Below are 12700 nucleotides of genomic sequence, written 5' to 3'. Positions count from 1 at the left end.
CTTTGCCAGTAGCAAAAAGACTTGAAAAGATACCTGATGCTTGATATCACCACTACACCACCATTGATTTCATCAGCTCTGCACTTCAAGTTGAAGGTAAATGCTAATTATTGTTTGTTTTTTATTTTAAGATATTTTATGACTATTTTTATCACTAATTTTTTAACACATAAGAAATATCTATTTTGCGCGTTGTTGGGGTACAAATTACAGGAAATCAATGTATTATTGATTTGAACTTACAATATTTAATGGGTTTTGTGTACCGTGGATGTTGAGGCCCCATTGTACATCGATGCTATTACCAGAACTACAGCAAACATGACCTTGATACCAAGAGATCTGCAGATGACTGATTGACAATTTCATTTTGAATTAAAACTTGATTTTTGAGAAGTTATACCATCAAATAGAATTTTAAAAGAAATGTGTTAGAACAAAAAGTAAAATATTTGTATTTTTTCTACAAAAATAGTCAGTTAGGATTTCAGTAGCATTCTGTTATGGGTTTTTTTTTTTTTTTTTTTTTTTTAACAAATTGAATTCCTCCAAGTGTTGGAAACCAATCAATATATAAAATGTAGTAGTAGTGGCAAATGATGCAAGAAATAAAGCTTATACAGCACAAGCCAAATGGGGGGGGGAACTTCCCACATTACCTGTCCAATCCCTCTAATAATTTGTCTAGTTCCTTCTTAAATTTATTCAAACTACCCACTTCCACAGCAACTGATGTCAAGTTTGTTTCTTTTAGTACTTCCCTATTCCTTTGAATTACTAAGAATTTCTACATTTACTAAGAATTTCTATAGAATCTATTACTTGTAATATACAATTATCAACTCCATTATAACGAAGCATAAAAGTACATAAAACTCTCACAAAGTTCTACTGGGCTGTGTCTTAAAATAATCTATATTATAAACAGAGAAGCCTTACGCTACTAGCTTGGACATAAATCACATGTCTCTAGTGATATTCATGCATATGGGTATTGTGCCAAATATGGAAATGCACTAGGTACTTTGTGTAGTCACTGGACAGGGCAGGACACAGATTGAGAAAGACGGGGAGGGGGACATTGTAATCATTCCTTTTCCATCACGTGCCATCCAGGTGCACGAGGCGAGTACTGGAGAGGCCAATCAGATCTTAGGTTTATGTAAACTCTGGAGGATATTCTCCCTATTAAAAACTGGGTCCTGGGAAACCTAGGGAATTCAAGGGGAGAAAGGAAAAGTAAAAAGTCCAATAGAACTGAGAGTGGAGAGGAGAGTGTCATTGCAGCAGTTTGACCATAGTGCACGAAAAATGTTGTGATAATATTTCTTTGTGATATGGTGTCTGTGTCATCGCCAAGGAGAAAGCCCCCGCCCAGTTCCTCTGGATGAAGTTGCCCATGAGAGGACAGCAAGGAAGCGAGAGGAGAATGGGGTAAGTGAGAATCCCTTTCCATAAGAGTGAAAGGATTTTGAGGAAATGATAACTGAACAGAAAATATTCATGTCAATTCTTACCCATAATGAATGACGATTTCTTCCTAGGAATATATATTTCTTCTTAATGTTATGCCTAGTATATCTTGTGTTTCTTAGTATTCTGGTAATTTAATAGATATGGTTAAAGAACTGATATTTCCAATAACGTACTTTCTATGTAAAGCAATGACAATGGCTATTTATGTGAAATTACTATAATATGGGTTCAAACGAATGACCACTATAACTAATTATTATGCTGATTTATTCTCGTAAATCTAGCATACGTTATATTAGAATGCTCACATCTTTAATCCTTTTAATCTTCTTGGATGGAAGGTGTGATGTATGTTTGTTTGTTTATTAATTTGTTATATTAAATGTTTTGTTTGAAATAATTCTCATTCTCTCTCTCTCTCTCTCTCTCTCTCTCTCCTAACTATTCATTAACACCAGAGAAAACCAATTGTAGAATCAAGAAAGGTTTTTGCGGCGTTAGAGATTTTAAGCTAATTAGCATAACTGAGTCTAATGTAAACATCGCTAATCCAAATCACGATATTCTATTGGTGGAGTGATTCCTCCCCTTTTAAAATATTCAGGATATACGAAATTATTGTCCTATTTTACCACTAGACGGATATACAAAGCTAGAGGAATGTTCAGAACTTAAGTGCACTCATAGCAAAAAATATTAGGAACACCTGAACTCCCTATCTTCATTTAGCATCACATAGGGGTCCAGGAACACCCTCAAACACTGAGGACAAAGCCCCAGTAACACAGGCGTCGCAAACCCACCTAACAGAAGGGGCCTTAACCCCCTTAATACTGGCAGTAACCCCCACTAGGATCAATTAATCAGTAAAATTTACTAATCTTATTAAATTTCCATTGTCAATTATATTTGCACTTTTTAAACTAAATAAATATAATGACCTAATTTTTTATAAATGTAATGCTATAAATTAATATATATAACTTGACAGGAGATAAGAAAGTCATAACATAACTCGGAGATAATATTCGATACTGAAATAGATATATATAGTGTTACAACTGCATCGGGATATAAGTTTAGGATTATATTTTGTATTGGAATTTTATTTGAAATTGAATAGACACCATGACTCAGACCAGAGCAGCAAAGCAAAAGGCTCAAACTAATGGGAGTGCTGTAGCTTAGGGGAGAACCAAGGGCATCAGTTGTCCTCTGAATCACAGCCTTTTGAAATGCACTGCTTGTTTGATGTTTGTGGAGCAATCAGGAATGGGACATGATATTCCCAAAGGGAATTTATTTTTTTGTGCACGATGGAAGGAGTGTGAGGCAAACAGGTGCCAGTTCGGCATTGTTATGGGCTTATATGAGAGCTTGAAGGACAGGGTGGATGCCCTCGAAGGATTTAAATTGAGGGGCCCATCAAGCTCTCAGCAGACCACATCAATGGCAGAACTCTCACTTGAACATCACGCAACACAGGGGCAACCCCCAAGGCAGAATGCGCTGGTCACAAAGGAACTAGTTGTTGTTTGTGGTTCTATTTTCAGTGAAACAAGGAACATATTGTGCAAAATGGAAAGGTGTAACAGGATGAGGGTACGTTGCCAGGGGCAAAGGCTGATGATGTTGAAGAGTAGATATCATCTTTTAAGGGCACAAAGGGTGATATTGTTGTACACATTGGCACTAATGATATTAAGAGTAGGAGACTGACAGAATTACTTAAAAAGTACAGGTCAATGTTGAAAAAAAAGCCATGAGTTAGGGTTGAATTTGAAAGTAGTAGTAGTAGTAGTAGTGGCACTTGATGCAAGAAAGCAAGTGAAGGAGCTTATGCAGCATCAGCCAAAAAAAAAAAAAAATAATCACACCATACCCTCCAAATACCTGTCCAGTCCCTCCTTAAATTTATTTAACCTATCAACTTCCACAACGACAGATGGAAGTTTGTTCCAGCAATTAACCACCCACTGGCTAAAGGCAAATTTCCGCACATCTATTCTACATCTGTCCTTTCTTAATTTGAACTTATGTCCCCGTAGGTTCGTATTCTGAACAAGTGGGAGGATCCCATCAGAATTCAGCGTGCTCAACCCATTCAAGGCCTTATAGACCTCAATCAGATCACCGCGCAGGTGCCTAGTCTCCAGCCACTGCAATTTGCACAACTTAAGCCTCTCTTGGTAAGAGGATCCCTTCATTCCCCTCACCAATCGTGTTGCTCTTCTCTGTACACGCTCAAGCAAATCTACATCCTTCCTAAAATGAGGCCTCCAGACCTGTACGCAGTACTCAAGGCGTGGCCTGACCATTGCCTTATACAGAGGGACAATCACCTCCTTTTCCCTGCTAGCAAAATTCCTATATATCATTGACAAAACCCCATGACCTGCCCTAGCAGCCTGTCTGCATTGCTCAGAAAACTTCATATCTGCCTGCACAATTACTCCCAGGTCTTTTTCATTTTCTACTACCTTAAGTGTAGTACCACACAGTTGGTACGTTTCTCTGGGGTTACTTCTACCCATATGCAGTACTTTGCATTTGTCAAGGTTAAACTTCAGTTGCCACTTCTTAGCCCATCTGCCCAAATTATCTAGATCCTGTTGCAGTAGCACACTGCCATGACTGTCATTAACAACCCTGCCAACCTTCGTGTCATCTGCAAACTTCGACATTAAGCCTGATATACCTTCATCAATATCATTGATAAATATACAAAACAACAGTGGACCCAACACCGAACCCTGTGGGACTCCACTAATAACATTAGTCCACGAAGAGCAGCACCCATTGATTACCACCCTCTGTCTTCTCCCACTTAACCATCCTTTTATCCATTGTAGCAACTTACCCTTAATACCATTCTGCTCCAATTTGTACAGTAGTCTTCCATGCGCAACAGTGTCAAAAGCTTTCCTGAAATCCAAGTATATGATATCAAAATTATTTTTTGCATCCAGTTCCTTTGTGACCACATCATAATAACCAATCAAATTTGTCAGACAAGACTTTTCCTTAACAAACCCATGCTGTGTCTGAATTATTGCTGCAGTCTTGTCTAGATGATCCTGCAATGCATTTTTAACCAGTGACTCCATTATTTTACCCGGAACAGAAGTTAAACTAACTGGTCTGTAATTACTCGTGTCACCCTTCGAACCTCCTTTGTGAATTGGGGATACATTTGCACATCTCCAGTCCGTGGGAACCTCCCCTGAATCCAAGGATGCTCTCATAATTATGGCTAAGGGTTTGCTTAGTTGCTTTGCCGCCTCCTTTAATATAACTGGATAGATCCCATTCACCCCAGGTGCCTTTCTTATGTTTAACTTCAACAATTTCTCCTCCACTTTGCTCTCAGTTATTACAAAATCATTAAGCACACTGCTACAATTTGATAACCTTCTTCCATTTTCAAACTGTAATAATTCCTCACGTGTGAATGTAGATGCAAAATACTCATTCAGTTTGTTTGCTATCTGAGCAGGATCATCAACAGTCGAACCATCGATGTCAAGTGGACCAATCATATTAATCCCCTTCCTTTTAGAGTTTATATAAGTAAAGAAATCCTTGCTGTTTTTCTTAGCATCTTTTGCCAAAGATTTCTCGTAATCCGCCTTTGCCTGCCGAACCTCCTTTGTAACCTGATTACAGACTAGCTTATATCTGCTACAGGCTTCTGCGTCGCCTGATAATTTATATGCATCCCATGCATTTTTCTTCTCTGTCACGAGTCTCATTAGTTCATTTGATAACCATTTAGGCCTAAACCTTGAACAATATTTCTTCATCGGTATGAAAAGTCTAGTAGCTTCCACGATTAATTCCTTGAATGCTTCCCACTTAGAATTTACTGTTTGTAACATCGTCAGTTGATCCCACTGTACAGAATTTAAAAACTGTCTGAGACCACTGTACTCCCCTTTACGGAAGCAAAAACCCTTTCCTTTACCCCTGACGGTAGTTACCTCTTTGAGTAAATCCCACTTCAGCACACTGTGATCACTGCCACCTAGTGGTTCCTTTATCTGCAAATTCTTAATACACGAATGATCACTGCTAATAACCAGATCAAGAGTATTACTTTCTCTGGTTGCCTCTCGAACATGCTGCTGCAGAAAACAATCATCCAATAAATCCACAAAGTCTGACTAGTGTGTAAGTGTCCAACCCACAAGTTCCAGTCAATATCTGGGAAGTTAAAATCCCCCATTATAAGACATTCTGATTTACTGGCCCACTCTATTTCTCTGTATAATTGTTCATTGTACTCATTCGAGTCATTAGGCCTATAACACACTCCTACTCTTATTTTTGCTTTTGCAGTGCTTATGTCACACCAAACTGACTCAACAGTGCACTGTCCATCTATATCAACTGGATGCACTTCTTTTGATTTTATGTTTTTCTTAATTAACAGCATAACACCTCCCTTTCTGTCCTGTCTATCCTTTCTGTACACATTGTACTCCCCAAATTCCAGTTCTGCATTCCTTATATCTGTGTGACACCACGTCTCTGCTATCCCAACAATATCCGCCTTTGATGTCTTGACCAACACTTCAAATTCATCAAATTTATTTACTATACTTCTAGCATTGGTATACATGCAAGCATACATGCTCCTATGCCTATTCCTTGTTACCCTAACACATCCCATATACCCAACTATTCCAGGATGACTGCCATCCGTCCCTGAAACCCCCAACACCCCTCGCTCCAGGTCGCTTCTTATTCTAATAGAAGTTGTGCAAGAATCACCGCAAGTTGTGCAAGTGTCCGCAACTCTGCCCAGACACGATACGAGGGAGTATATGATGAGAGCCTTGTCAATCAATTCGGTCTTGGAGACTGTGCAAGACTCAAGGGTTAAAATTTTTCTCAGCCTGGTGTGTGCTTGTTAACAGGAGAGACTGCTTCTACAGGTATGGGATACACTTAAACAGAAAGGGTGCAAGAATATTTGCTGATGCTATCGAGGCAGAGTTAGGTGGGTTGGAAAACTGCTACATCGGGGGATACATGGACTAATAGATTAACAGTAGCCGCTGGCAGAGGAGAAAGCGATTCTTGCATTGCTTCTACTGAAATGAGCAGTAGCCTGGAAAGCACGGCAATGGGGATTTCCAGGACTGCTAGGAGTCATAGTGGAAAAAGTAAATACATGGGCTGTATTAGGGTAACTAAGAGTAGAAACAGATGCTTGCATGTACACCAACACTAGGAGTATAGTTAATAAATTTGATGAGATTGAAGTGCTAGTCAAGACATCAAAGGCAGATATTGTTAGGATATCAGAGACGTAGTGTCACACAGACATAAGCAGTGCAGAATTGGAATTTGGGGTGTACAATGTGTACAGAAAGGACAGAAAGGGAGGAGGGATTATGCTGTTAGTTAAGTAACACAAAATCTAAGGAAGTGCATCCAATTGATGTTGGTGGACAATGCAATGTTGAGTCCGTTTGCTGTGACATAAGCACCGGAGAAAGGAAAAATGAGAGTACGTGTGTGTTATAGGCCTAATGAATCTGAAGAGTATAATGAGCAATTGTGCAGAGAAGTAGAGTGGGCCAGTAAATCAGTGTCTTATAATGGGGGATTTTAATTTCCAAGAGATTGACAGGAATTTGTGGGTTGATCACAAACACACTAGCAAGGCTTCTGTGCATTTGTTGCACAATTGTTTTCTACAGCAGCATGTTCAGGAGGCAAGTAGAGGGAATAATATTCTTGATCTGATTATCAAGATTGATGAATAGAGATTCTTCATGCATTAAGAATCTGCAGAAAAAGGAGCCACTAGGTGTCAGTGATCACAATGTGCTGAAGTGGGATTTACTCAAAGAGGTAACTACCATCAAGAGTAAAGGGAAGTGTTTTTGCTTTCATAAAAGGTTACTACGGTGGTCTGAGACAGTATTTAAAGTCTATACGGTGGGACCAACTGATGATGTTACCAACAGCAAATTCAAAATGGAAAGCATTCAAATAATTAATTCTGGAAGCTACTAGTCTTTTCATTCCAACTAAGAAATATTGTTCAAGATTTAGGCCTAATTGGATATCACATGAACTAATTAGACATGTGGCAGAGAATAAAAATGAATGGGATACATATAAATTAACAGGTGACACAGTGGCCTATGATAGATATAAGCTGGTCTGTAACCAAATCACAAAGGAGGTTAGGGAGGCAAAGGCAAAGAAATCTTTGAGAGAAATCTTTGGCAAAGGATGCAAAGGAAAACAGCAAAGAGTTCTTTACTTATGTCAACTCTAGAATGAAGGGGACGGTAATCCTGCTCAGGTAGATAACAAACTAAATGAATATTTTGCATCTACATTCACACGAGGAGTTATTCAGAAAAGGGGATGCCAAAGGTGTATTAAACTCTGGCAGTAAGCTAGATAATCTTATAATAACAGAGTCAAGTGGAGGAGAAATTGTTGAAGATGAACATAAGAAAGGCACCTGGGGTGGATGGAATCTATCCAGTTATATTAAAGGAAGCAGCAAAGGAAGTAAGCAAACCCTTAACCATAATTATGAGAGCCTCCTTGGACTCAGGGGAGATATTCATGGACTGGAGTTGCACAAATGTGACCCCAATCCACAAACAAGGATCAAAGGGACACACAGGTAATTACAGACCTGTTAGTTTAACTTCTGCTCCAGGGAAATCGATGGAGGCACTGATTAAAGAAGCATTGCAGGATCATCTAGACAAGACTTCAGTTATAGTTCAGAACTTTTTTTTTTTTTTTTTTTAGGAGCATTAGCAACTAATGCCATATTGCTCTAGGGATATGCGGTGGTCATTCCCTGACCTTTCCGCATCCTCCGTGTTTGGTGGTCACAGGCTTGAATCCAGGTCTAATCAAGAAGCATGTGCCACACACTGCTGCTCCTGCCCACCTGGCTACGGTGGCACCTAGTTCGTAACACAGCATGGGTTTGTTAAGGGGAAGTCTTGTCTGACTAATTTGATTGGATATTATGATGTGGTCACAAAGGAACTGGATGCAGGGAATAAATTTGATATTATGTGTTTGGATCTTAGAAAGGCTTTTGATACTGTTGCACATGGAAGACTGCTCCGCAAATTGGAGCAGCATGGCATTGGAGGCAAATTGCTGCTATGGATAAAGGGATGGTTGATTGGAAGAAGACAGAGTGGTAATCAATGGACACTGCTCTTGCTCTTCGTGGACTAATGTTATTAGTGGAGTCCCCCAGGGTTCACTGTTGGGTCCATTGTTGTTTTCTGTATTCATTAATGATATTTATGATGGCATATCAGGCTTAATGTCCAAGTTTGCAGATGATACAAAGGTTGGCAGGGTTGTTAATGACAATAATAATGTAAAGTACTGCATATGAGAAGCAGTAACCCCAGAGTAACATATTAACTGCGTGGTACTGTACTGACAGTGTTAGAGAATGAAAAGGAATGGGGGGGGGGGATTGTGCAGGCAGATATGAAATTTTCTGAGCAGTATAGATGGTCTGCAAGAGTAGCTCATGGTGTCTTGTCAATGATACACAACAATTTTTCTAGCAGGGATAAGGAGACAATTATCCCCTTGTATAAGGCAATGATCAGGCCACACCTGACCTTAAAATGAGCCCTCCTTTTAAGAAGAATGTAGAGCTGTTGGAATGAGTACAAAGAAGGGCAACAAGATTGGTGAATGGAAAAAAGGGTTGCTGTTGCAAAGAAAGGCTTTAAGTTTTGCAAATTACAATGTCTGGAGACTAGGCACCTGTGAGGCGAACTGATTGCGGTGTATAAAGCTTTGAATGGATTGAGCAAGCATAAATGATAATGGGATTCTTCCTCACACTCACCTGAGAAAGGCATAAATTCAACTTGAGGAAGGATAGTTGTAGGATAGATGTGCGGAAGTTTGCCTTCAGCCAGCAGGCAGTTGATTGCCGGAACAAACTTCCAAATCTGTCGTTGTAGAAGTTGATAGCTTAGATAGATTCGAGGAAGAACTAGACAAACATTTGGAGTGAGTGGATGGGTGAAATGAGAAGGGTTTTTTGGCTGATGCTATATCAGCTTACTTTCTTGCATCACATGTCTTTGTTAATGCTAATTGTTCGAAAATCTCACCGCCAACCTCAATGCACTTTGCAACTGTTTTGGTAATATAATGTGTTGTTGTTCTGAGACTGTCTTGGCATTGCTTTATGAGGGCAGCAGTATCCAAAATGTAAGTGAGTAATTCGTGTCATGTATTCACCTTTTCTTTGTATGTGGTGCTTTTCATACATCACCACACACACAAAAATGTAACTGAGTGAGGTCTGGAGACCTTGGTGGCAAATGAACGGAACCACCATGGCCGATCCATCATTCAGGGAAAGTTCAAATTAGATATTGTATCACCAGATGGGTATAATGTGCAGGAGCTCCATCATGCTGAAAGTACATACCAATCCTTGTATCCAAGGGAACATCCTTCAACAGCGGTGGAAGTTCATTTTGCAGAAATTCTAGGTAAATGGGCCCTGTAAGACAATTTTGTAACACAACAAGCCCAATCAACTGATTGTCAATGATACCACACAACACGTTTACAAAGAAGCAATGTTGAAAATTTGTTTCTACAATGGCACGAGGATTTTCTTCTGACCACCTATGAGAGTTTCGGGTGTTGTTGAAACAGTCACAGGTGAAAATAGCATCATCACTGAACAGTATTAAGTGGCAATTAGCATTTAATCATCGCTGGGTGTCATTACCCCCAGGGGCTCACATCTGGTGAGTATGGGCCTGGCACACCCAGGGTCCTGAGCTGGATATCACCATTCTTATCTTTCTTGGTGATTCCCTTCTACTTTTCTCTCTCTCTCTCTCTCTCTCTCTCTCTCTCTCTCTCTCTCTCCCTGGGTAAATTCAGGAATTTTTTTTTTTTTGCCTGGTGCAGCATAAGCCTCAGGCTTCCTTGCACCATATGGCTAATAATAATAATAATAATAATAATAATGTGTTGCACCTGCTATATGTGAAATGGATACAAATTGTGCTCACAATGTTCACCATACTCTTGTCTGTGGAACACCGACATGTGTAGAAATTCTTCAAGTGCTAATAGTAGGACTACGTTCTACTAACTGAAGTAGTTCTATTTCATATACATTTTGTTCAGTTGCACGTTCAGAAGAAATATGAGCACTGGGAACTGTACCAATCTCACGCAGTTTGGTGTAAACACTAGTAAATGCTCTTAAATCTGGTATGCTGTGGTTAGGAAACCGTCATCGGTATTCTCTACAAGTAGCACTAGCATTTCCACCACAAAAACTGTAGACAAACACCATATCAGCATGTGTGACGACATGCAGAATTCTTAATGCTTTTAACACCAAATAGCGTCAGGTTATAACTGCTTCTTTGTCACATCTGATTCGGGGAGTTGTGTGTGCCAGTTTTAAACAGCTGTATCTCTGTATCCATTGAGAATTGGACACATGTTTATATGAACTTTTTTACTCAGAATAATCGATACTATAACCTCCCAAAATATTTACTATTACTCATGAATCACCCTGTATACTTCTATTCACAGTTCTGAAGTGGAATAATTCCAACCCTTTCTCCTAAACCAGTTATTTGTTATTTTGGTTTTAAGGAGCATTAGCAACTAAGGCCATATTGCTCTGGGAATATGCGGTGGTCATTCCCTGACCTTTCCATATCCTCCATATTTGGTGGTGACAGGCTTGAATCCCGGTCTAATCAAGAAGCGTATGCTACCCACTGCTGCTCCTTCCCACCTGGCTACGAGGCACCAACCTAAACCAGTCTAAACATATGAATCAACCAGTAAACATCAATTTATGTTTTGGCTCTAAGTCATAAGTTTCCATTTGCTAACTTCGTTTCTTCATTTATTCCTTCTACTTCTATTCTCTAGAACAACTTTTATCCTTATGACTGCTAAAAATTAAAAACAAACAGAACTTTCAAATCCAATTTAGAATCAGCACAGAGACAGATTTAAGGCTGTCTCAGGCCTAAGATGCAAAGTCTATAGATACTCCCCCCCAACACACACACATCTCAAAGGTGCCCTAGAACTATTTCCTCAGGCTCCACTTTGATGGGAAATATATCCTTATATCATTTCGCCCTAGAAATATATCCTTTGTGTCACTTCGCCCTAGAAAAAACAAGAGAGAGAGAAAGAAAAGGGAATCACCAAGGAAGAAAAGAATGATGATATCCAAGTCAGGATCTGCCCCTGCTATATTCTGACATACATAATAGAATCACATAAAATAATATAGAGAGCGACCGAGGGGGGGGGGGTGACTGTAGGGCCTTAACCATTCCAATGCCATCAAAATAAAAAATAAATAATAATAAAAACCTGAGTAATCTTTATAGAAAAAATAACTATTCTGATACACAACCTCCCTCAGAGAAAAATCTTGGGTGCATCAAAGAAACAATATATACATTAAGATTCGTAAATAATTCATTCCAGCAAATTCGTTTATTGCTCACTGCATGCTCTGACATGTTTTGGTGTAAGCGACGACAAAGTAAGCTGGCATTAGAGACAGCACATATTGAATAAAATCAACATTTATTTCGTAGATTTATATTCAAATCAAAGCAAAAATCATCACTTACCCACAACGGGGAATTGCAGTAACCTAAATTATCCACTGACATCATCAAATAAATAATCTATGATTTTAATTTTAAGAAACGATTCACCACACAGACGCAGCAAGATCAGAAATATCAGACAAGTACCGGCACGAGACTACCGGCATCCTTATATACGGAGAAGAATAACAGCCAGCTGGTGTGCACGTGTTACGATTGCACCACATCAGTCGTAGCTAAGAAACGACGCCTCTTTCGTTTATTTCGCTTATAAGATACCATACTCTTCTAATCATCGGTTTCAAGTCATGCTTTTAAACATAGATTACTTTACAGCAAATATTTAAATATTTCGAAATATTTATTATGACTCATAAGGTTCTTCATGTCACTTGGAAATATTTCATTCCATTTTTTCTCTTTGTAATAATAAAAATAATAATAATTATTATTATTTATTTATTTCAATTTTAGGCAAATACAGTATCACTATGAGATGTCGCCGTAGCCTAGTGGTCAGGCGCGCGGGTGCATAAGTACACGTGCCTTGAGTGACCGGGGTTCAAGTCCGTGACTGCTGA

At 39.1% G+C, this 12700-nt stretch overlaps 1 protein-coding gene across 1 annotated transcript in view; it reads right to left on the bottom strand.

Moving 5' to 3' along the window:
• LOC150090538 (ATP-binding cassette sub-family C member 1-like) overlaps nucleotides 1-12225 on the bottom strand; it is a 188586-nt gene extending 176361 nt beyond the window's left edge. The window contains exon 1 of the mRNA XM_090378379.1: nucleotides 12141-12225. Coding sequence (XP_090234505.1) covers nucleotides 12141-12185 — 45 coding nt within the window. The 5' untranslated portion in view covers nucleotides 12186-12225. The remainder of the gene's footprint in view (nucleotides 1-12140) is intronic.
• Between the last annotated feature and the right edge of the window lie 475 nt (nucleotides 12226-12700).

Source organism: Mastigoproctus giganteus, chromosome 1, assembly GCF_048544385.1.
Source record: "Mastigoproctus giganteus isolate SK-2022 chromosome 1, ASM4854438v1, whole genome shotgun sequence".
Taxonomy (NCBI): domain Eukaryota; kingdom Metazoa; phylum Arthropoda; class Arachnida; order Uropygi; family Thelyphonidae; genus Mastigoproctus; species Mastigoproctus giganteus.
Note: the sequence above shows the minus strand (reverse complement) of the source record. Positions and strands in the feature narration are given on the sequence as shown.